Raw genomic sequence first — 25,599 nt, forward strand, 5'->3', positions numbered from 1 at the left:
TTTTGTATTCTTACAGTATTTGGGAAAAGCTGTGGAGCAGTGCAGAATTTCTACTTTAAGTCTTGGAAGCAGCAATTACAACTTTGACTAAAAGCCAAAAGAGGAAAATTATTAAAAAAAAAAATCAGCTATCCTTGGAAGAAGTGTGCTCCATTCTTATCAGCTCCTGTGCCTCCAGTCCTCTGGTTTGCTTCCCGTGGTTCTGGCATTTTGCCAATACAGACTTTCATCTAAAAAAAAAAAAAAAAGTTAGTGGCACATATTTATACTGACTGACTTCATTAAAAAGCCAGAGAGGAGCATTTGCTTTGGAAAAAATGCTCTAACTGTCTTTTTGGCACTGGCACTCCTCAGGTACTGAAGATGTCTTAGTTAGACCTGTGCTCTAACCTCACATCACACACGGCCTGTGTTACCTCTCAGAAATAGACCATTTAGTACATATTCTTGAAACTTCAATTTTGCTACAGTTGCCAGTCTGGCACCCCATTAAAACTTCCAGGAGAAGACACACATTTCTTTTCACATCATCTTGCTGCCTGAATGAATCTTTATGTATCCAGTGGTTAAGGAATTCATCCCTTTAACCATGCCATTCTGAGGTGCCATTAGGTTCAGAAGCTCTGATTTTTGTCAACTTGCAATAAAGTATTTCTCAGGAATGTGAAGCCCGTCATGCTATACAGATTATTGCAGTGACAAGAAGCTTGGTATGTCTTACTGAGCAATTTAAGTGCAAGGTAAAAATCTTATCCAGAAAGCTAATTGTGAAGGTGTCATTGCAAACACAAACACCTGGCTGTCAGGTTACCGTTCATTTTATAGTCCTCCATGACAATAACAAGCATAGCAGAGGAACAGGAGGACCTTGGCATATGGGAAGAACTGGCCCCTGCAATTGCTGACTACATAAATCTATCAAGTCGAGGAGGAGGGAAGGGCCTAGAAATAAATGGAAAATGGGATAAAATAAAATACATATTTAGCAAAAATTGATTTACCTGAAACTAATGAGCTTTCAGGAAGGCAGTTCCTTAGAAAATTTGGGGGTTTTTATTTACCTATCAGGGCCCCAATTCCCTCGCCAATAGGCTGCTGTTAGCTGGGCGCCCGTTCCCCTTTGCTTCCTTCCTCTGCAGCTACTCTCATGGGTACGTGGCCCAGCCATAAATTCTGCAGCTGTAGGGGTAGGATGAGCACAGAGCCTTCAGGAAAGAAGCTGCGGAAGCAGTGAGCTATTTCCATTCAGGGAAGTCCCTGAAATGTTGCTCAGCACTCTTAAACCCACTGATCCTGCCCAGTCATCCTCTCACACTTCCAGCTCTCCTTTCTCCCAGCTGATGCCCTGTGGAGAGCAGGACTCCAGTCTTCACCCACTCTGATTCCTGGAAGGGAGCAGCCCTGGGATGGCACGATTTGTTGGGAGATAGACAGTGTGGCAGTGCAGGGCTGTGGTCCATCTGCAGCCTCGCCATTGACTGAAAGCCAATGCTAGGAGAGCAAATACAAGAATTAAGGGACAAAAAGTTGACTTCAAATGGGAGAGCACAAGTTGAAGCAGCACTGAATGGAGAGACAGAAAAAGTGAAAGGTCGAACTACCAGGAAGCTAATGCCAGAAAATAAAAGATGATTATGTTTTGCCTCTTAGCTTCATCCTCTTTAGTCTTTCTATGTGGCTTTCCATAATTTTTATGTTATCTTTCCTACCCTATATTGTCTTCCTTTCCTGCCTCTTATGTGGTTTTCAGTGTGTTTTCTGTTTGCAGAAATAGATCATTAGCCTTTACAAACTGAAGTCAAACTCTATTTGAAAATACTCATTCTGATTCCAAATACTGACAAAAACTTTGCACATTGCATGACTGGGGAGATAGAATATGACTGTGCTGCAGGCAACATTCAAAAAACACTTCTCAAGTCTAACCTCACAGCAATAGTCTTTTCCTTCTTTACTCTGATTTCTCTTCTGTAACTCATTGTCTCTCCGGCCCAGTGAGTCATGACTTCCTGTTTCCAGATTCAGCAGACTGTAGTTTGTTGCACACCTTCAGAGGCTGAAGGTCAAAGGTACTGAACTTTCCCAAATGAGTGCTTTTGCCATTAGTTTATTGTACAGAAGGAGACTCTGTGATGACAGTAACTCTTTTTCTTGAAAGAATATGCAGACAACATCCCCAGAAGATGTTCTTGAGCTGGCCAGCTCATGCAGGGTGAAGTCTCTGGGGTATTCCAGTCACCTGTGGTTTGCCTGTCTGCCTTCACACCACTTTGCAGCACACTTTTCCAAGCATTAGAATGAGCATTAGCACCTATCTTTTCTGCATGTGGGATTTCCTTTTATGAGCTGGGCACTTATTAGGCCTAGCCCCAAACGTTTAACGTTACCCATTTCACACACAACTCAATGTGTTTATAGGGAGTTACCTGTAGTTAGCAACCTCTGCCTTTCTGCAAATTAAAATCACAGCTAAGCAAATAATTTGTTCTATAATTTCAAGCCCGGATCCTAGTCACAGGTGGAACTGTGTGTGAGTGGTCCTTTTGAAATCAGTGGGATTAATTTTACTAATAAAGTAGCACACATACTGAAGTGTTCCCTTGGGCCTCCTTTTTTTTCTCTATTTGTAGAACATCTGCAGGAATTCTCCTTTGTTTACTTAATTTTCCAAATTATACAGTGATTGTATGTTGCAATTTTCTGAATTGATTGTGAACTGTTTGTGTGTTAATGTGCACATTTATTCCTTTGGAAGGAGATTACAAATGATGATAGTGAATTAAAGCCTCTGTTTCATTTTCACATCATGTGTTTCCTATTTTTCTTCTCCCCCTCTTCACATCTGAACATGCACACACCCACCAAGCATTCATGCAGCAATCGAAATGAGAGGCTGGGCAGCTTGGGGTACTTCCCCACCAAAGAACCAGTAGTAAGGTACTGAAGGGGGCATTAGGGAGATCACTCTTAACTTTCCTTCCCCAGTCTAAATATATGCCTGCCCATCCCTTCTTGTTACTCAAATATCAGTCTGACTACGCCCGCTTAAAATACTTTTTACACTCCTGAGATAAATGGAGAAGGGTAAGGGAGGCTCATTACTGAAGAAAAAGTACTGTGCATGTTGTGCATACCATCCTTAGGAAACAAGGCCAGTGACTCCTCTTATCATGTGCATTCAACAGATGTAGTCTGTGTTTCCCAAGGTAAGTCCATGTAGGGCTTACACCCTGTGAAATGGGGAGCTGAAGAACTCTCCACAGCTGTCTGATACCTTCAGTCTCCACTTTGAGCAGAGCTCAGTTTAATTTAGTACATCAGATTGGTTCTTTTCTTGTTGCTCTAACAAACCTTGATTATATTTTAATGAGAAAGCTCTTTCCTAGCATGTAGCCTTAAATTTGCTTTTCAGCAGGTGGCTCATGGTTTAACTCAAAAGTCACTATGTAAATCCCGACAGTAGATTATACTGGTTAATAATATAACACTCAGGCCCTGGCATTTAATCTTAATGATTCATTTTCCTTTATTATTAATAAATTCTGCCCAGAGAAAGCCTGGGTGAAGAAAAGAATTTGGTCGGAGTTCTTTCTGGATTCTGAGTTCCTCTGACCCATTATCTTTTAATTATGTCTCACTTTTGTACTTTTGTAGAGCAGTGAATTTAATGATTTTAATGAGCTTTATCACAAGTGAGTGAGATATGTAATTTCTCAATTTTGGTGCACCCTGTGAGATACTGGACTCCCTGACTCAGGGGAGCTGAAACCTCTCAGCACCTGACAGAATTAAATCCCAGCCTCTGTGAAATGCTGCTGTGTAGAGTAACTGATTCCCATAAACCCTTTAAAGTTAAGTCTCTCGCAGTTTCACATGTGGAATTGGACAAGCAAAGGTTACCAGGGTTTCAACAGCTGGGACTAACCCTGTGTGTGAACAGCTGGTTTTGAAACTGAGTAGCCCACACAATGAGTGCAAGAAAGATTACACCGAGTTTCTATACTGATTTTCAAGGTGGTTAGAAAAGGAAACTGAATGCCAAGAATGACACGAGGTTTAACAAGTTTGCAGTTTCTCTCTGATACAGTTTGGTAGAAATCCTAACTATCATCTGCATACTAAACTTGCAGTAACAGTTATTTTACACGACTTTTTTAGGAAAGACTAACATTCAAGTGACATGACAGCCAGCAGTTTTAAATGATGTATTTGCAATTATCATGTCTCCCTTGTTTGCATAGCTGGGGGAATGGAGGAGCTTCACAGATGAGGTGGGAAGGGTCCACAGAAGAAGAAGGGCCAATGACACATGCATCATTTCCTTCTTTTCTCGTTCCAGAGGTTCACTTTTTTCTGAGAACATAAAGAAGGGTGTGCCAGCAGCTGAAAAGAATTAGCCACCATTAGGCTTTTTCCCTGAGATTAGTTTCATATTAATGCTACTTCACTGACTTCATCAGGATTGCTTCTGCTGTATGAGAGAGGAAAACAGGAACATTTCTCCTCCCATTACTTGTGGTGGGAGTTTACACAAACCAGTGAGTCTGATGTTCTAATGAATATTAATGCTATAAGAATCCAGAAATTATATAGAAAATATATTATAGAGAGACTTAGAAACATTGGCATGGTCTGGCAAAAAGGGAAAGCATTTTCCTTAATATGCAATTTGCCAGCACTAAAATACAAATATATTGCGATATAATCTCTCACAAAATAGCTGTAACAGCATAAGAATAAAAAATTACTCATATGTTGGCAGACCCATAGGATCTTGGAGTATCTCTTCAGATTGTACTCACTGACCACTAAAACATCCTTTGTTGTGTCTTAATACTGTAATAGAAGTGGTGACTTATGTGTTCTTAAACAGCAGAAAGAGCAAACCCTTGAACACAGAATAAAGTTTAGCCTTAATAGAACACACACTGGAGTAAAGGCCAACAAACATCTGAAGCTGGCAAGCCAGTTTAGCTTCATATACCCTCATGTCAGTCTGAATATGTACTAGCAAACTGATCTGTGGCAGTGATTCTCCGCACTCTTGCTCTGAATACATAACCTCATTTTTTATAATTGTATTGAAATACAATTTTATCCTAAGCTACAGGTGATGCTTTGCTGCGATTTTTTTTTCTAGGGAGAGCAGAGAGAGGGTGGAGTTGCAAACCTTGTGTGTGTACCACACAGCGAAGTGCACGTCCAAGAGTTAGTTGAGCCCTAACCTGTGTGCTTTCCATCTGCAATGCTAGCATTTGCAGGTTGCTGTATTTTGAAGTGCCTATACTGTTCTCAGCACAATTTGCTGAAAGACCACATTTTAGTGTACACAGTCCTGCTCATGCCTAAATTATCCACAACAAATTAATGAGAACCTGGTGCTGACTGTGTTCAGGCTCTCCTGAGGCAACCACTTACTGGGCTTAAGGGTTTACTTTTAAAATAGGGATTAGTGGCTGAGACAACAGGCTTGGACCTATGTTTAATTGAATGTAAGACACATCCTAAGTGTTTTAATGTCTCCAGCTCAGCATCTAAGGCCTGCTTCACAAAAACAATGGGGAAAATCATATATTTTTACATGCCTTAGGTCCTAGAACATTTTAAAATATGTTGAGAGTGAGTATAGATTCTTATGCAAATTCTGCTTAGTATGAGAGGATGATTAAAAGGTGGCAGAAAACCACATTTTTAGTTTCTTTGTTCTAGGCTTGTCTTACCTCTCCTTTTCATAGAATCATAGAATCATTTAGGTTGGAATAGACTCTTAAGACCATCAAATCCAACCATGAACCTAACACTACCAAGTCCACCCCTAAACCATGTCCGTAAGTGTCACATCCTCCATCCCCATTGTATGTTTGAGCAGCCTCGTATTTATCTACAGCCAAAATAGTTTGCTGTGCCCAGTGAGAACAATCAGAGCATAGCAAAGTGCTGAGCACCCGCTGCACCCGTCACTGTGGGAGCCCCCAAAGTCATCACTGCAGTTTTGGACATGCATGGCTTCTCAGGAATTCCCTGGTCTCTGACCACATAAGCTTTTGCTAATACCACAATGGCAGAGATGCTGTGTGACTGACCAGCCAGCCTCTCTTGCCCTACAACCACATACCAAAGCCCCATATAATTAAACCCTAATCAGTATCCATCTTGGAGAGGTAAGAGGACTGGCATGGGAGATTTCACAGCGATGCTAAGGAGGTACAGTGCTCTAACAGGTAGCCTGGCAAAACAGACCTCAGCAACCCCTCACAGTCTGCTTGGAATTAATATCTGTCTTGGTCACAAGGGCCCTGACCAAATGGCTCGAGAAATACCGCATGCTCTGTATCTCTCCTCACTGTACTAGCATATTATCTTCAATAATGCATTTTAATGTACTATGTGGGCAGGAATACTTTTCGACAAGGTTTTACAGATGACATGTTTTATTCTAGATTATTCTGGTTCTGAGTTTTTTTTTTTAATGAATTTTAACGTTCTCATTCAATGATTGTGATTTAACCAGTTTATTTTTACCAAATAGTTGCTAATTTTTGTTCTAGAGCACTTTATACAGTTTATCACAGGAGGATGATACCTGTAACAGCCCAACCTAAGCCTCTTCAAGACGGCTGCAGCAAGAAGCTTTCTGATCCCACCTGCATCTCCAACTGCTGATCTCTTCACCTCCTTCCTTAGGTGGCCATTGTGGTGCAGAACTGGTACTGCCTGTGTCCCACTGAATTGGCACCTTCCAGTCTGCAGGCCTGTTTGGGTACCCATCTGGAAAGAAAGTTTTCAGATATTTCTCTTAAAAACAAGTGCTTTGATGACACTACCTTACAAGCCCCTTGCAAGCAGTCTGACACTCGTGAACACTCAGTGGATTTGTTTGCAAGAAAGGGAAGACTAATCTTCTGTCATTACAGGTTAGTTCACACTTCTGGGTAATAAAAGCTGAGGGAGCAGGAAAAATGATCAAGAAAACCCTGATTCATTTTGCTTCAATTTCTGAGCACTGTACACTTTCTCCAGTCAGGTGCCTAATACGTATTCCTGTCCTGGGAACTGAAGTCTGTTGAGCTCATCTTGTGTAGTACTGGAAAGTGTTGATATGTTCAGTTGGCCAGTATCAGAAAGAAGAAAGTTTTGTGGCCACTCAGTGAGACATAGTTCAGATTCCTGAGCACAACACTTGGCATGAAAGAATTAATCTTTGGTTTGTCTTTGAGTATTTAGACTTTGCTTTTGCCTTCTCTTTGTAGATTTGTGACTATGATTTTGAAGAAGGCTGTTAAAGGCACTGCTATTTGCAGCCAAGGTATTTTACAATTATATTAGCACGTCCCTCCCCTCTGTCAACCTAAATCCTCCATGAAAGAGACTTTTAAATTGACGTTTCTTGTCTTGCATTCAGAAGGAATCAAGATGGGCTTGCCCTCATCTTGAGTTCCACTTCAGACTCCATCAGGTACTATCCTTGACAGCAGCTGCCAGGATGGTTTGCAGATGGAGAAAGAGGTGGAGAGAGAGAAAGAGAAGCAACTAAGCAGGCCCAAGCCCACTCTGAGGCTTAAAGACTAATGCTGAAAGCTTACAAGGAGCACAGTTTTAGAAAGGGAACACCTGGACAGGTACCAATGTAACGTGTTTCCACTGACTTACTTAATTAAAAGATCGTTTACGATGTGATAGACTAACTCCGTTTTTCGCATAGTTTTTCATGGTGGTCCAGGACTGAACAAACTGTGGAAGGCATATTGTGAATGGTATACCTGCTGGGAAAGAGAGTGAAACAGGACACTTAACGAGCTCTCTTATCTCCATGTTTAGTTGTGACTTTGACAGTCAAAGGACACATCATTTAAGCGGAAGTAAGAACTCCTGCAAACTCTGCGAAAAGATAATTGATATCAACTTCAGTTTTTCTTATCTAGTTTGTGAACAGGCTTCTTCCCCCTTCACCTCCTTTGACTAACTAGACAAGTATCTTTTTCTTGACCATTCCTTAAAGATTTAAGGTATCTCACAAAGAACGCTAATATTATCACAGGGTTTGTTATTCTCATGCTTTCCATGTGCATACGCAACTCGTGAAAACAATGGGAAAATACTGAGAGTAACCAGAAAACAGCATTTGTACACCTGGCAGCCAAGGGGAAGGGACACTGGGAGTGCCTGTGGACATCTGGGAGGATACTGAGGAAGACAAAGCCTTCTTTCTGCTACAGTGAAGGGAAAAGATTAGGTGGGTGTGGGTGGGAGAAGGTATGATTGTTTTCTCTGCCTGACAGGAGAGGTTAGGGAAATTGTTTATTTCTTTGTACCAGTACAGGAAATGTCTTTGTTTATGCATGTATCTGTGGCACTGGAAGAGGCAAAGTCTTTGGCAGCAGGGATGGATTTTTTTTATTGTTGTATTTTTGCTTAGGCATAGGAAAAGGGGAGATTTATTTTTCTGTCTTCTTCTGTGGAAGGGGATGCAGAGCGATCTGTCTACATATCTACCAGCTGCTTCAAAAAGGAAAATAGGCATGGTCTGTATAGACTTCAAAAAGGGTTGAGCGTAGGTAGGAGAGTTCATTTTAATGCTGTCCCAAGCTGAGTAAATGTTCAGATATCTATTTTTGGCTCTAATGACGTTCAAACTGACAAACCAGGAATTCAAAGCATTGTACTTCACAAAGCACGTTGTACAGTTTGGAAAATAAGGCAAACAACGCCCCCCGCACTCTCATTTCCCTCATTGTAGCTTGAGGCACTTATGACTCCAGGGCAATACCAAAAGCTTTTTTCCCTCACTGCCATTTTTTAAATTTTCATCCCATTACACGTTTCAAGTTACTTATCCTTCCTCCCCCGGTGCCATCTTTGTCCTTCCAGTTTGACACAACTGACCCCCTCCCGACTTCTCTCTCCCCCCCCCCCAAGCCCTGCCCCCCCGACTCCCACAGACGCCGATGTCCCTCCCCGCCGCACACACCGGCGCAGTCGGGGCGAGGGGCCGGGCGGGGGGCCGAGGAGAGGCGCAGGCTGCCTGCCGGCCGCCAAGATGGCTGTGACCCCCGGGGGTGACCAACGGCCCGCGCGCCCCCGCCCTGGCGGCCGTTGGGCGGGCAATGCACGGGAGGCGGCCGATGGGCGGGCGGGGAGGGGGGGTAACGGGACCGGGGCGCGCTCCCCACCCTGCGCTGAGAGAACGTACGGGCGGTCGGGGAGAGCGGCGGGTCGCTCCGCCGCCGCGGCGCGGAGCGGTAGGGAAGAGGAAAGGAGGCGGTGGCACGGCGGGAGGGAGGGAGGGGAGGTGGCCGACGGGGCGGGGATTGTCCCTCCAGTGAGCTGTTTGTCCCTGTTCCGCCGCGGGAGGAGGAGGGCCCTGTCCGGCCGCCTTCTGCTGCCCCCTCCTCCGTGCGAGGGGACCGGGGCGACCGGGGCGGGGGTGGGGGAGGTGATGAGCTTGGGCCGGGGGCTGCGGCGGCGGCGCGGCTGCTGCTGCTGCTGCGGCGGGAGGCGACGGCGGGCCGTTGGAGGGTCTGTCCGGCCAGCCCGGGGCCAGGGGGATGCAGCGGAGGACGTGTCTGGGTCCGGGTGTAGCTGATCGGAGAAGAGAGGCAGCCGCCGACCGGAGAGGCCGAGGAGCAGCGGAGGAGAGCCACCTTGACATGCCTTTTCCTCTCCCTCCTCTCCAGCGGCCATGTTAACCAGAAAACCCTCAGCTAGCGCCGCCGCTGGTGCTGCCTACCCAGCCGGTAAGGAGTGGGCTGCCGTGATCGCCACCGCGCCGAGCTGCGGGCTCCCCGCGCCGCCCCTACCGCGCTGGGCCGGGCCGCGTCGGGCCGCGCGGCGCAGGGGAGGAGGGTGGGGAGGAGGCTTGGCCGCCCCGCGGCTGCCCCCGCAGCTGCCGCCGCAGCGGGGCCGTGCGTGTCGAAACAATGATCCACCCTCCTCCTGGGCAACCGAACCCGGGGGGCCGGCGGGGGGCTGCGTGTTCGGCTCCGGCGTGCTGTTGTTGTGCGGGGTGGCGAGTTCGCCTCGGGGGGCGGGGGGCGAAGATAAATCGCTTAGTAAAACGACCCAGGAAAAATTGGGAATCGCTGCGTTTGCCGGAGCGGCCGCGTTTGACAGGGGGCAGCGGTGCTCGTCTCTTCTTGCCGCTGCAGACTTGTGAACTCCTGCCGGGTCCCCGGCGGCGCCGGGATTTCGCCGGGCCAGACGGCTCGGGGCGGGTCGGGCGGCCGTCCAGCCCCGAGGCGTGTGCGGGGCAGAGTCGGCTTGTTCTGCCGGTGGCGGGTTAATCTCGGATGAAGGGTTTATCCGGGCGAGCATGGCCCGCCCGCGCTATTAGCCGGATCGGTGCGTGTGTGCGCCGCGGCGGTGATTAGCTTTTAATGGCTTCTGCCTGAAGCAAGACGGGCGGCGGTGCCGGCGAAGCGCCGATGCCGCGGGCCGCCGCCGCCCCGACGGCCGCGCTGCCTGAGAGGCCGCCGCTGCCCTCCGCGCTCACCCCTCTGCTCTCCGCAGGCAGGGCAGGGGACAGCGGCCGCCCGCTGCAGTCTTCCCCGGGCACAGGAGCCGGGGTCTCCCGGGCAGGAGCTGGGACTGGCCCGCCGTCGCCCCTCGCATTGCCGCCGCTCAGGGCCAGCAACGCCTCCCACACGGTGAGCCCGGGCACGGGGCGGGGAGCCGGGGTGGGGGGGGGGTGGTGGGACGTGAAGGGGCGTTCGGCCCCGGGGGCTTGCCGCGCCGCCATCGCTCTCCTTTCGCCGGGTGTCCCCCGCGGCTGGCCTGAGCCCTCACGGACACCCTGGGGCGGGAGAGGACAAGGACCTCGCCGCCGCGGGCGCCCCGTCCAGCCTAACGACGTGTTTGGTCCTTAAGTACAGTGCATTTAATTTCTGCAGACTTCGATCAAATGTGCATGTTTGTTGTGAGGCTGGGACCCTGTGACTGCACTGAGAAGCAGCTTTCTCCCTCCCCCTCCCTCCCCAGCGCTCCTTCAGTCTGGTTTTGTGTCTCATTTTCAGTGACAAATTCGATCTTCCACACTCGCACAGAGGAGCTGTTCTAGTAAATGCATTTTTTGAGATGACATTATTTTGGCAATGAGGTTAGTCACTGTGATTAAAAGGTTGCATGAACTGTGGTGAAAAATGAAGGCTGTTCTCCCCTTGTATGTCCGATTAGCTCAGGCTGATAGCTGTTTTCCCTACAAATAGCTATCACTGTACTCAGGGACAATGATCGGATGAATCTGACTTTATTGCTGCAGTAGTTTACCTAAAGAAATAAGCATTGATGGCATGAAAAGGATGTTATTTTCCGGTTCTGTGATATCTCACATTATCTCCTCCTCCTAGTTAATCTACCAGGAATGAAACTTCCCAAGTATGCCACTATATATGGATGAGAGAAGGTATCTCTGTCCTGAAGGCGTGACGGAGTAGAGAGGGGTCTATATGCTGTCATGTTAATACTAAATATCTGAAATTTTTATTGCATACATTTCCTTTTAAATTATGAAAGATTTCATACTGACCCTCAAAGGCATTGATGGCATACTTTTCTGAGAATTAATGAGTTCTTCATGGATGCTCACATACTATCTTTGTAAACATATGGCAGAGCTTTAAATGGTAATGTGATTATGGGCTAGTGGAAGGTGAAACTGTGCATTTAGATATTAGTGTTTCTGTGACTTTCTGTGTAGCTTCAGGGGTAAAAGCATCTTACTCAAATCCATTTATAGAAAGAATTGGCTTAAATTAAAAAAACCCCAATGGTATATGTAGGATATTCTCAAAAGGAATGATGAATATTCTGCAAATTCAAGGTGGAGCTGCATACTTGAGATCAACATCATTGTATATTTATGTAGCTAGGGTATATATCTGAATTGTTCAATAGTATCAAAGGTCAATTTTTTCACATTTGTATATCAGTTTAAGTGCTGGTTGATTTTAGAGTTGGGGCAGCAGCTTACGTTTTTTATGAAAACAGAAAAGAAGGAACATAGTACAAACAGCCTGGACACCCATTGTGAAACTGCACATACAGATGGGCTCACAAATAACAGGGGCCCACATGTAACAGAGCCCAGGCTTAATTTAGGATTTGACAAAGTGCAGTGGTCCAGCTATTATCTGGGACTACTTGCTAATTTTGGAAGTAGAGAACTTTGGTATTTTTAAACATAGATTTATGTGTGTGTATATATTATATATAGTGTCTGTGCATATATACATACATATATAAAGACGAAGTCTTTATGAAAGCATGCAAGGGCTGTTCAAGCATTAAGGTTTTGTATTTCAAGTATTTTTATACATTATTGTTGTGTATGTATGCATATGTTTATATATAGCATATATGCACGTGTGTATATATATACACGCACACATAGAAAAGAAATACTTACGGAAGCACACAGGGATGATCAAACATTATACTGCTGTATTTCATGTCCCTCTAGATTCTGACTGTTGCAAAGTCTGCCTTTCCTTTGTGAGACAGAGCCTACTCTACAGTATTTATTGAGCCCTGGGTACTATTACAGAAATACCTCAGACTGCCTTTCTGAATTTTGTAGGTGGTTATTTTGTGGTCGGCTAGCATAACTTTTTGCGGTAAGGATCAGATGTGACATCAGAATGCTGGATTTTAACCTAAAAAACCCAAAACCCAGGCTATATCTGTTATGTGATCTTTCTATAAGCTTTAGGCCTGCTGACCTCAGCTGACACTGGCTGATTGAAACCATTGGTTTTGCATCTCACTACTTTCTCCAATCAGATCTATTTAAAGTGGAACATATAATTTTTCTTAAACCATTTTCCTTTGTGTTCATTTGCTTATTCTGTTTTCATCCCTGTTGTATCTATGTGACTTCTGTAATGGCTAAAAATTGAGGGTATTTCTCTTTGTGTTTCAGACTTTCAGAAGGTATGGTTTGCTTGAGTGGTTGAACTTGCTGGTGGCTGGATGTAAGCATGTGCATTATATATATACATACACTAGTTGTGAAGAGAGACTGAGATTGAAGATAGTTTTTCATTTAAGCTAAAAAGTTTTTCTTTTAATTCAGACAGAGAAGAAATCCACTACCTGTCATATTTCTTGCAGTACTGAGTTGTGTGATCTAGCCTCTAGTGAAACTGTTGTCTCCTACTTTGAAGTGAAGTTTCATTGTTTGGTAGAATATAATAGCATGAGAGCGCATGGGTAGAAGGGGGGCAGATGCTGTTTTACACAGGCTTCGTAAAACAGCAGAGGTTTTGGCTGCAGTCTCTGCAATCACAGCAACCTTTGTTGCTAAGCAGGCTGTTGTGTATTGTAACAGTGAAAGGTTTCGTTTATTTTTCTAAAAAAATGTGGCTTCATCCTAGGCTTATTCGTGTCTGCTTCCATTCCTGACTATCTTTTTGGCTCATGGTGAACATGAACTTATTTCCAGCCCCTTGCCCTCTTCATTTTCCTCTCCAAAATCATTGCTTTCTCTTTGGAAGCCTTAAGTTCTTGCCTTGATGATCAGAACCTTTTTCTATTCACTCTCTCCTGTTTCATTATGGTGTTCTTACATCCACTTGACATGCCGCAGTAGAGATTATCTTGCTTGCCTGCTGCTCAGCTCATGTAAATCCCCACCCATCTGTGAGTCCCTCTCCCAGACTCTTGTCTCTGTCTTCTGCCTACCTCCACCTCTGTTCTTTCTTATGTGGCATGTATCCCTGCATTCTGCACTCTTCCTGTTTCTCTTGTGGAAAAGCAGTCTTAATCTTTTTCTCCTCCTGTCTAGTACTGTAACAACAACCCATTTACAGTGCATGATTCAGTGCCCTCCCTCTTCAAGCCCTTTCTGAGGTTTCCCTACAGCAAGCCTATTTTCTTTTGCCACCAGGGATAATGTCGATCCATCAGTCATTCAGTCTTAATCTTAAAAATTTTAAATGTAAAAACTTTTTGAAATTAATTTACATTATAATGGAACAGAGATTTTGGACTCTGTTAACATGAAGATCTGGTGGGTCACAAGCTGCAAATTTTTATTGTGGGCAGCTGCTTTAAAGCAGATAAAACGAAAGAAAATGCCTTCCTGTTGTGGTGGTTTCATGTAATAAATTGCCACAGAAATGCTGTCACGTTTGAGTGGAAATAACTATATAGTCATGACCCGGACTTTGTTACTTCTTGATTTCTTTGGATGTTTCTTCTTTTTCTACATAAAACTTGTGTCTAGGGGGAATATGAAGCTATTTTAATGGCGTGGCTCTGAAAATTGGGCTCCAACAGTTGGTGGCTATGCTATGGGGACTGGAGTACATCTGGACACATCTCTCGTATGTGTACACTTCAGCTTACCTGAAGGGTTCGATTCAGTGTGCATTGACTGTCCTTTCTGGTTTCAACATGCGTAATACATTCAGGGTGTCCCAGAGCGATTCAGACTCACTGTGCCTGCATGGTCATGATGGGAAGAAAAAAAATTATGAATCAGCATCGGATCTTGAGGCGTAGTTCTGTCTGTGAAAAAAGAAGTTATAAAAGTCGAAGTTAACTTTTCAAAAAATAAGCTTATATGGACCAGATATGACAGCAGCAAAAAATCCAAATGGTGTGTTTTTTCTACAGCTCTTGAGCCACAGGCTCTTTAGGACAAAGGCTTAGTCTTTTTCGGTGTATAAAACCATACTCATAATAAAACCATTATGATAATCCTGCATTATTGTTATCGTACTAATTAGCAGCTATTTTTAGTTCTGAACAGAGGAATGCTGTTGAATTCATTTATCAAGGAAAAAAAGGCCTTTTGTACATTTGCTCAGGCCGTAGTCCACAAAATAGGCAGTGAAGCGTGCTACACCTGATACCGTATGGCTCTAGCATGTTAGGCACAGTAGGGCTGAAACTGGCATGCCCAGAAATGCTCTGAAGAAAGGAGTATGTAGTGTAGCATTTATTGTTTAATTAAGGTACCACTTTGGAACACTGTTTCTCCCCAGTCCTCATCTATGCAAGGTAACAGCAGATAAAGACATCTCATTCCTGTGCAGTATTTCAGCAGGCTGTCATGATTGCTTTATTATTAAGATTCATTTCATAAACCTTTTTAGATTCTGATTGACAGCAAAATCTTTTTTTCTGGGGTTTTGCTCAAAATAAAATGGTAATATATAGCTGAAGCATGTGTCTGTCTCGGATAGTTTTATAGGGTGCTAATATCACACCAAGTGACTTTTACAAAGATGGAATATGATACAACTGCATGATGTCTTGATGCTTTTGGAAGGTAAAGTTGAGAAGAGGTATGTGCTCATGTGGCGTTTAATGCTATAGTCATAGTCTTGTAGAAGATCTTGAAACAGACCATTGCATTGGCTGAGTTAAAAGGAAAGGAATTGTCAATCCATTTGCCTTCTTGTTAGCAGGGTGGACTCAGTTTTATGCTGCTTCTATGTTTTTACAGGTCTGTAGTCTAAGTATAGTAAATTGGTAGACAACAAGCTTTCCATGAGTCAGCAATGTGCCCTCATGGCCAAGAAGGCCAGTGGTATCCTGGGGTGCATTAAGAAGAGCGTGGCCAGCAGGTTGAGGGAGGTTCTCCTCCCCCTCTACTCTGCCCTGGTGAGGCCACATCTGGAGTTCTGTGTCCAGTTCTGGGCTCCCCAGTTCAAGAAAGACAGGGAACTACTGGAGAGAGTCCAGCGGAGGGCTACGAGGATGATGAGGGGACTGGAGCATCTCTCTCATGAGGAAAGGCTGAGAGAGCTGGGTCTGTTTAGTCTGGAGAACACAGGACAGAGGGGATCTTATCAATGCTTATAAATATCTAAAGGGTGGATGTTAAGAGAATGGGGCCAGACTCTCTTCAATGGTCCCCAATGACAAGGACAAGGGGCAACAGGCACAAACTGGAACACAGAAATTTCCACCTGAATATGAGGAAAAACTGTTTCACTTTGAGGGTGACAGAGCACTGGAACAGGCTGCCCAGAGAGGTTGTGGAGTCTCCTTCTCTGGAGATGTTCAAAACCCACCTGGACACAATCCTGTGCAACCTGCTCTAGGTGATCCTGCTTTAGCAGGGGGCTTGAACTAGATGATCTCCAGAGGTCCCTTTCAATCCTTTCACAGATTCTGTGAAACCGTTCTACTTCTATCCCTAAACCCACTTGTGAAAACAAAACAAAAAAATCCAAACCCCAAACACTTCCACCCCTCAAAAATTAGTGTGGGATTTTTGTTTTGCCCAGTGTCTCTACTTCAAAGGTTAGGTGAATGTTTTTGGCATAACCATCAACTTTGACAAACTGAGCAAACCAAAGTTAAATCAAAATTGTAGCTGCGATTTTGAAGTTAGGAAAAACTACTGAGAGGAAAAAAAAAAACATTGTAACATTTGCTGCTTTGTAATTGAAGTTGCCAGAAGATTCAGGAAGATTAGTTCTTTGAGTTCAAGCTTACCTGTTACTTCAATATGTTTTATGGAGAAATGTGTACATCAATAAGTTTTTGAAGATGTACCCTGTAAAAATATGTAAATCTTAGAAGGTGTAGATGCATCTGAGCACAGGCAGTAAAATATATAAGTAAGCTGCATAGGTGCATGCAGGTTGTTGGCTGTGTAGGTTATTGATTCTGGAATTTACAGGCCCATCTGCAGAAGCAAAAGGGAGACACGTTATAAACCTCTCTGACTTATGGTTTTGGATAAAAGGCTGATGGAGCTTCTGTGTACCATGAACAGTTTGGTACTAAACTAAGGCAGCTGTAGTCCTTTGTAGCTTCCCAAGCCCATTAGTTGTGGTTCAGGGAACTTACACCGTCACTGGTGAAGCCTGTGGAGCTTGTAAGCAGTGCAAGCCTGAACTTGACAGCAATCTCAGACACCAGGTAGCCAGAAGTAGATAGGCAGAGCAAAGGGCTGGTGAAAATCCAACCCTTATCCAGGTTGGAAATAGAAGAAGAGGTGGTGATTCTTGTGCCGGAAGTACCCTGAGATGGGGAAAGTCCATTTTTCATATTGACTTTGTGGTTGTGGTGTGTCTGATAACTCTGAAACTCCTGTTGGGGTTTTTGAAAGAAAAATGAGGTCTCTTCTCCCCCACGGCTTTTGGAACAGAGCCTGTGACTTTTCTTCCACAACGAAAGCCAGTACTACTGTCTACATCTGCATTTGCATTCCTTAGCAGCAGCTGACTAAAACTGGCAAAACCGGTCACTTTGATTTGGGGTAAAGCTGGGATAATGCTGGTGATTTCATCCTGCTGCTTGGAAAAAAAAGCCAACATTTGAGCAGCAAGAGAAACCATGAGGCTGCCTGAAGGTGCAGGAAGCAGAGCTACATAGTTTACACTTTGGAATGTGTTTGCAAACATGCTTTTAGGAAAAAGAACCCCTTAGTCCCTGTTGTGAGTGGATAAATGTTTGGGTTTTTTCCAAGCCCTGATACAAAGCAACTAACTGAAGTTTGAAGAATTCCCCAGTACATTTATTGAAACAAGCAGTGCTTAAGAAGGGCAGAAAATAGTTAACTCCGCAAACAGGACAAGTCACAAGTGAAAAAAAAAAAAATTCAAGATGTGAACTGTGACAATGAGTATTTGGGTTAAGAAATTCTTAAAGGTTGTTTTCTCCTCTATGCTCTTTCTTCCTCATTGTCTGTATGTTAGTATTGTCTACTGCTGGTTTGTCCAGATATGTTCTTCTTTGCTGTTCAACCAGTGCCACAGAAGGAATTTTTTTACCTGGAATTTTCTAGCTTGAGTGCTTGTAGTCTGTACAGTTACTCTGCTGCTTCATTGTGCATTTCTCAGTTATGCAGTTTTGCAACACTGTCTGTGCTGAACCTCCGACACATCTTACTAACTAGATCTGCTTCTTCTGAGATGTGTCATGTAGCAGCCCTTGGGGTCAAATTTTCTTTTTTTTCAGTAACTGCTGTTCATATAGAGGATCAGGGCAACCTTCAGGAAACTGCTACTACAGTGTGCTTCAAACTTGACCTGAAGGAATTCCCTGTAGGTATGATAGGCTCATTAAGTACTCTTGATGATTTAATTCCTGGTGCTTTTGAGATATCAAACTAGGAAGGGAATTAATGTCGATATCCCGTATATCTTCACTGTGCTTAAATGTTATAAATGTCTTTGCTCTGAATTGCAATTGTGTGGTAATGCTTTCTATGAGATTGATCAAATTTGATAGTGTGAGCCCAAATTGCTCTGCAAATAAATGTGCACAGTCAAACTGCAATGATGAAGTAAAACGGACCATTTATTGAATGTGAGTCAAAATGGAATGAGAAGAGCAGTGAACTCAGCAGAACCAGTCCCTGAGAGCTCTTGTTCTTATGTTTTATGAGTTTCAGAGCTGCAAATTTCAAAATATTATCCAAAGGTGAAGCTGGTGTCCAGCTGGCTACTCCTTGGGAACAAGTTACTGAATTTACAAAAACATGCTTCTGCCATATCAGAGTGATACCTTAACAGAAGCTCAAAGTATGCTAGAGTCTGTGTTGCATGTCCTGGTTTTCTCATTAGGAAGCACTTCTGTGGTTGCAGCACAGATTTCATTGCCTCATGCCTCAGCACACAACTGTCATTTTCTGATTTCATTTCAGCAACCTTAAGTGCACAGGGAATGTGTTTTCCTTAGCTGCCTAGAAAAAATAAGGTTCAGATTAAAAGTGCTCTCAACCCTGGCTTGATCATCTGTCTGACAGTATCTGTGAACTTTTGGTTAGTAATTTGGCATAAATATTAAGACTAGTGAATCAGCTGGAGAGACAGCAGGGGAATTCTTCCCACGTTTGTATAAGACCAGGCAGAAGACAAACTAATTATCCTCTGCTTTAGAGCAAATGAGGAATTCTAAGGACAGCTATTTTAGTAGCAAGTGTATGCTTGTAAATTTCTCATTTCTCCGTAAAAATAACAGGTTTTGAGCAATAGTTGTTTTCACACCCCAGTACTTCCAGTGTTTCTTCGCTTGAAAATGCTGAATGCTGCCGTTCAGTCCCTTGTGAAAACTGTCAAGAATAAATGTAATTTTCTAAAATGAACTAATTGTTTTTTCCATTCCTTTAAAATAAAGTTACTTGTGTGTTCTTCAAGGCAAAGATTTTCTTTCTGCTCAAGTCTGTATCAGGCCCCAAATCTCATCTTGGTTAAAAATTATTATAAGACTGGTTTGGGAAAGTGCTAAAGGATATGCTTATGCTTCATTGATCTGAATACTGTGCTGAACAGTGACAATAGTGCAAGCAGTGAATGGCATCTCTTGAACTTCAGAAATGTGCAGGTTTTTTTCCTCTTCATGCATGTCACAGCACATTCCTTATTGCTTAAAATTGTATCTGGAGCTTTTGATATACAGCAAATTTAGGAACAAGTTAAAATTTTGATTTCTTAGAACAGGTCACTAGGAGAGCTGTAGCCGTGTAAGTTCTGGCAAGCATTATGTATTGATCTCCAGCATCAATAAAACTGCTACTATGTTCTGTAAAGTCTAATTTAATGTCCCTCAAGCATACTTCTTGATGTTACAGGACTGTTGCCTTGAAGATTCCTTGGAGGAATTGTTAGCTTATCATGGTAGCACATCTGTGATTGCCTTGTTGCAAACATTTTAGAGAGTCAGGAAAGTGGCATTTGAGAAACAATCTGGAAAATTTAATAGCATCTAGCAGTATCTATACTTAATAGTATCTATACTTAATAGTATCTAGATTATCTATAGACAGCTGACTTCTACGAAAATACTTAGTTTTGAGGTGATTTAGGCAGGATGGCAGGTTGCAGAATGAATGGTGAAGCATAGAGTTTGTGCCTTTCGTGTTAACTGGGTATGTATTTATTTTCAATTTTAGGTTGGAGGCAGTAAGCACACAATGAATGAGCACCTCCATGTTGGTAGCCATGGACAAATCCAGGTTCAGCAGCTGTTTGAAGATAATAGTAACAAGAGGACGGTTCTGACAACACAGCCAAATGGACTTACAACACTAGGCAAATCTGGATTGCCAGTGGTTCAGGACAGACAGTCAGAGAGTGCTCACAGACGTCAAGGGAGCTCCAGTTCTTTAAAATCTACAGATGGAACAGGGAAGGTGAAAGCCTCCGTTATGACACCAGAGCAGGCAATGAAGCAATACATGCAAAAATTAACAGCTTTTGAGCATCATGAGATTTTTAGCTACCCTGAAATATACTTTTTGGGTCCAAATGCAAAGAAGCGGCAAGGTGTGATTGGTGGTTCAAACAATTGCGGGTATGATGATGACCAAGGGTCTTATATACAAGTACCCCATGATCATATTGCCTACAGGTATGAAGTCCTGAAAGTTATAGGGAAAGGAAGCTTTGGGCAGGTGGTGAAGGCCTATGATCACAAGATGCATCAGCATGTGGCACTAAAAATGGTGAGAAATGAAAAACGTTTCCACCGCCAAGCTGCGGAAGAAATTAAGATCCTGGAGCATCTCCGGAAGCAAGATAAGGATAACAACATGAATGTTATTCACATGTTGGAAAACTTCACATTCCGCAGCCATATCTGCATGACATTTGAATTGCTGAGCATGAACCTGTATGAATTAATAAAGAAAAACAAGTTTCAGGGCTTTAGCCTGCCTTTGGTCCGCAAGTTTGCCCACTCAATCTTACAGTGCTTGGATGCTTTGCACAAGAACAGAATCATTCACTGTGACCTTAAACCTGAGAACATTCTGTTGAAGCAACAGGGTAGAAGTGGTATTAAAGTTATTGATTTTGGCTCAAGTTGTTACGAGCATCAGCGTGTCTACACTTATATTCAGTCACGTTTTTACCGCGCACCTGAAGTCATCCTTGGTGCTCGTTATGGGATGCCTATAGATATGTGGAGCTTGGGCTGTATTCTAGCAGAGCTTCTCACCGGTTATCCGCTTTTACCTGGAGAAGATGAAGGAGACCAGCTGGCTTGTATGATTGAGCTATTGGGCATGCCTTCTCCAAAACTCTTAGATTCATCCAAGCGAGCCAAAAACTTTGTGAGCTCTAAGGGTTATCCTCGCTATTGCAGCATCACAACCTTGTCTGATGGCTCTGTAATACTTAACGGTGGACGCTCTCGGAGGGGAAAACTACGTGGCCCACCAGAGAGCAGAGAATGGGGTAATGCATTAAAGGGATGTGATGATCCCCTGTTCCTTGACTTCTTAAAACAGTGTTTAGAATGGGATCCTGCTATCCGTATGACACCCAGCCAGGCTTTGCGGCATCCCTGGCTAAGGAGACGGTTGCCAAAGCCTCCGACTGGGGACAAGGCCTCGGCGAAGAGAATTGCAGAGAGCACTGGTGCTATAACGTCGATTTCCAAGTTACCTCCAGCTTCAAGCTCAGCTTCAAAACTGAGGACTAATTTGGCGCAGATGACAGATGCCAATGGGAATATTCAGCAAAGAACAGTGTTGCCAAAACTCGTTAGCTGAGTTTGAAAAACCCAATGCTGTTAATATGAGAGATACAATGTGGCTGAGCCTTATTTGTATGAAAAAGTAGCTCAGATATACATTTTTATTTGCTCAATAACTTTATTCATTTGTATCTTTCAGCACTCATTTTAAATGTAAGAAATGTTGATTTTGTTTTTATAAAAACACGGGGACAATGCTTTAAGTTTTTATACTTATTTTTTAAAATGTTTGTCTTCTACAGTACAATTAGCCTTACTGTAACTAGTGTGACACAGTAATAAAGATCAGTGGCAGGCCACTGGTTACAACATGACTGTCATGCATTGCAGCGTGGTGTCAAAGGTATTAACTTTCTCTTCCATGGTTCATATTAGGTTTCACCTGGGGTAAATTTGTTAGACTCTATCTTTTGGATTTTATGGGTCTTGATTCTGCAAACACTCACACCTATGCGTGACTGGACTCCAGGGAGAATACTCAAATAAATACAGTTAAGCACCGGTAAACTTGTAATTTGAAGTGGAGCCATAGCATGTTACGTTGTCATTTTCAGTATGGTAGCCCAGAGAAAGTAGTGATATCGCTAAAGATACGGTCACCTCCTATGGAATACTTTCTCTGTTTAAAAGTAATGTTTTTTTATTAAAATGAGCATTTAAATATGATGCAAAAATTAAGAACTTCCAGGGCTAACATGATTCTTACCTTGCCTGCCATGTGGTAGAGTGAGAGGAACGGGCAGTCTCAGAAAGAATGAAGATGGAAGTATGTCTCTTCCTCTAAATCTGAAAGTGACTGATGAGTCAGTAAAGCAAAATATTCTGGACTTCATTTCGGGTATATAACATTGAGCATTCACACTGGGCTTCTCTTTTTTTTTTTTTTCCCTCTCCTGTTTTCTTTTCTCTCCTAATGTGCATCTTGGTCTCCCTAAATCACATAAGCAGAATTGCTTGTTCTGTCAGTTTTATACTGTAACTTCTAGACTGTTATGCTACATTGATTTCACAGATTGCTTTTATTTCTTCTGTCAGTGTTTGTCTGAGTGACTGTGACCTCTCTGGTACATTTACACTGCAGATCAAATCTGCGTGTAGGGACAAACTCTATGTTACTATGTATTGCTTTCTGTGGAAAAGTACTTCACATTAGACACCATAACTGTAGATGGAAAGATCCTCAGTGGAAAGCTTTTCAGTTGGCAGACACCATCCTAGGTACTTTCTAAAAAGGGAGAATTATCAAAGGAAAGTTGGAATTTGATTTAATCTTTGGCATTTGTAGCTGAAAATTAACTTTGAAGGAACAGTTAGAGGTATGTGTAGATTTGTTCACATGTGTGTGTGCTAATGCTTGGTTTTTCTTTTTTACTTTTAACTGCATTCGTGGAAGAAAGATGGTCTGCGCTGAGGAATAATATCTAAACCTATGAAAGAAATACTCACGCGTTACAGCATGTTTTCAGCAGGAACAGCTTGAAATCTAAGATCAGTATTTCATCACGTACAATGGCTGTGGTCTACATTGGGTGTATAAAAGATATGAAAAGGGAATTTTAAACGCAGTAAAACATAATCTAGAAGGGTTTATGGATGTTAGAACAAGACATACTAGAATGGATTGCATTAAACCTCAGTAACTTTACTATAAGCAACATTTATATACACAGATCTTACTGAGTTACTTCTACAAATTATGAAAAACACTTAAAGCATGGTCCCCTGAGAGGCCAAGAAAGTTTCCGGTTAAGTTCTCCTTCATTACTTTACCACTTATAGCTTATTTTTTGTTTGTTTGGGGTTTTTTTAACTTAATGTAAGACTGGGGGAGGGATATAAATGCAAAATGACAGAATTCTCAGGAAACATATCACTTAACTTCTTGCCAAAAAGTCAACACCTAAAGAAGCTCCAAAAATAATTTCTGAGTAGAGGATGGTATTTGTTGATTGATAACTGTAAAAATTAGAGCATCAATCAACCATTTCTCTTACTTTTTTTTTTAAACAAGATTGTTTCCTGCCTCTAGTCAAATTAAATTATTTAGTGTTTAATATTCACAACTTTATACAATGTGTGTAAGTGCAATATATAAACATGTATGAAATCATGTTAAAAATTAAATATAGTAATACAGCTAAAAAAAGTGGTTTTTGGAATATGAATATCCAGTAAGTTATGGTCAGTAAATTCTAGGTCTGGAAAAGAAACATATTAATTTTCATATAAAATTAACTGACTCTCATTACTGTGGGAATACAATACTGAGTATTTTTCTACAGTAACTGGGAATCTTTACTTCCTCCACCTACTTGGCTTTACCACTCCTTTCTACCCTAACTCTTCTAAAAGTTAAGAAATAGGGATGCTTATGTTAGGGGTGGAAGAAGAATCACCTCCCTTAATATATTTTAAAGGGAACACTGAAACATGTTCCTGCCTTTCGTGGTAATTTAAGGTGAAAACATTCATAACGTTCATGGGTCATTAATAGGCTAAAACCACTAAATTTTCTTTTTCATGCAACCAGTTCTTAATGCCAATACTGCATTTATGATCCACCTTCATAAATGCTACCGGAAACTTTAAGGCCAAACTATAGTGTGCAGAGCTATTTTTTTAACCCAGATACAGTGCGACTTCCTCTATGCTAAAGGAGCAGCTACATCAAGGTTTTTAAGTGATGTAGTTGCTTTTTATTGTAGCTTATTTATACCTGTAAAAAAGGAGGGGGTGGGGGGGGGAAGGATGTTGCCTCTTGCTTTGATGTGATTTTATTCTAAGGGCTCTGATAATTAGGCTGATAGAAGTTGGCTTGGAAACAGTGCTTAGTCTCACATGTTACCATTGTCTGGGGATGTCTGAGCTATTTTCAGATTTAGTAATAGCACAGTGTTGTCTTGTCTTCGGTTGCAGTCTCACTTGGCTCAGTTTCTTGCACCACTGGAGTGTTCATTACCACTTAAGTGTATTGGAACAACAGAGTGATGCAAGATGTGTAGATTAACAATAGAGGATGGATTGTGCCCTTGGTGTTAACAATGTGCCTTTTGTTACAAATGCAGTGTTGTAGGGCATGCATCTTGGCCTCTTTAACCCTTTGAGTACTGGATAGTAGGGATGAAATCTATTTTTAAATGCTATACCTGTCTTAAAACATCCTGTAGATGAGCAAGGCCTTAATAGAAACAATAAGGCAATCACACTGCTAGGGCGGAGAGGACACTCTGTTCTTGTTAGTAAGTCTCATTAAGGGGTTAAAGATGGCCCTTCCTCATTGGTTGTATTTTAACATCGAATTGGGCTTTTTTTTTAAATAAATTTTTGTTATGGTGACACTAGACAGAAATCAACTGTATTTGTAAAAATTTACCTCAAACTCTTTAGTTTTATAGTGTGATTTAATCCCAGGGCATTTGGTATGAACCAAAGTGCATTCCTTTTATATGTGCCTGGCTCTTATAAAGGTGGCCAGGGATTTTTACAATTTGGGTGCAAGGCACTTAAGCCACTTTTAACTTGGTGGGTGGTTTGGAGTTATAAATGACTTCATGGGAATGTTGAAAACACTTCAGACATAAGTAGCATCGGGCAATATTAGAATCTTTAGGAAAGGGTGTGCATTATTTAATGCTCTCCATTTTTTAGTATTCTTTTTCCATCAATACTATTTGTGATAAGTACAAAAAGAACTCTTTTTTTCCAGTCAGGAAAGATTAGAATATTGCCCAGTTTAGGCTACGGTAGCATTTAAATAAAATAACATTTGTGAATTATTGTTTCTAGGGGCTTGTACATCTCTGCTACAAATTGTAATTAACTCGGTTCAACTGCTACAATTACATCTAAGCAGTAGCTTGGGTTTTTATTGGGCAACGCGTTAGACACGTGACTGTAATATGCTGCAACTGTGTGTACCGAAAACGTGAAAAACGATTGAATGTGGACTGTGTATATATGTATGTATAATTTTCTGTGAGATGCTGCTGTTGCCACTTAACATTAAAGATGTTGTAGTGGGTTTTAATCCTAGTGGCCAGTTTTATGATACTGTATGTATTGTACAGCTGATGACAGGAGTTAAGACTGTTCTAGTGAATATTTGTTACATTTTATTGTTGTGGCCAGAGATCATTTCAGAATAAAATTTTATGTCCTACTTTA

The 25,599-nt window shown here is 42.5% G+C and overlaps 1 protein-coding gene and 1 long non-coding RNA gene across 3 annotated transcripts; one reads left to right on the forward strand and one right to left on the reverse strand.

Annotated features, from left to right (window-relative positions):
* Window positions 1-9,239, reverse strand: LOC129205287 (uncharacterized). Its single transcript, XR_008576677.1, has 4 exons — window positions 9,191-9,239; window positions 7,651-7,760; window positions 6,584-6,768; window positions 1-230 (listed from the first exon to the last, which is right to left on the reverse strand). It is a non-coding gene; the product is annotated as an uncharacterized LOC129205287 (long non-coding RNA).
* DYRK2 (dual specificity tyrosine phosphorylation regulated kinase 2) lies at window positions 9,038-25,599 on the forward strand. 2 transcript variants are annotated; one of them, XM_054822552.1, is made up of 4 exons: window positions 9,185-9,239; window positions 9,675-9,734; window positions 10,507-10,643; window positions 19,850-25,599. In XM_054822552.1, the coding sequence occupies exons 2-4, from the start codon at window positions 9,680-9,682 to the stop codon at window positions 21,449-21,451; spliced, it is 1,794 nt and encodes a 597-aa protein (XP_054678527.1). In that variant the 5' UTR covers window positions 9,185-9,239; window positions 9,675-9,679; the 3' UTR covers window positions 21,452-25,599. The 2 variants fall into 2 exon arrangements, with proteins under 2 accessions (XP_054678537.1, XP_054678527.1); XM_054822562.1 differs by lacking the exons at window positions 9,185-9,239; window positions 10,507-10,643 and adding an exon at window positions 9,038-9,056.

The sequence above is a fragment of the Grus americana genome, chromosome 1, assembly GCF_028858705.1.
Source record: "Grus americana isolate bGruAme1 chromosome 1, bGruAme1.mat, whole genome shotgun sequence".
NCBI classification, from domain to species: domain Eukaryota; kingdom Metazoa; phylum Chordata; class Aves; order Gruiformes; family Gruidae; genus Grus; species Grus americana.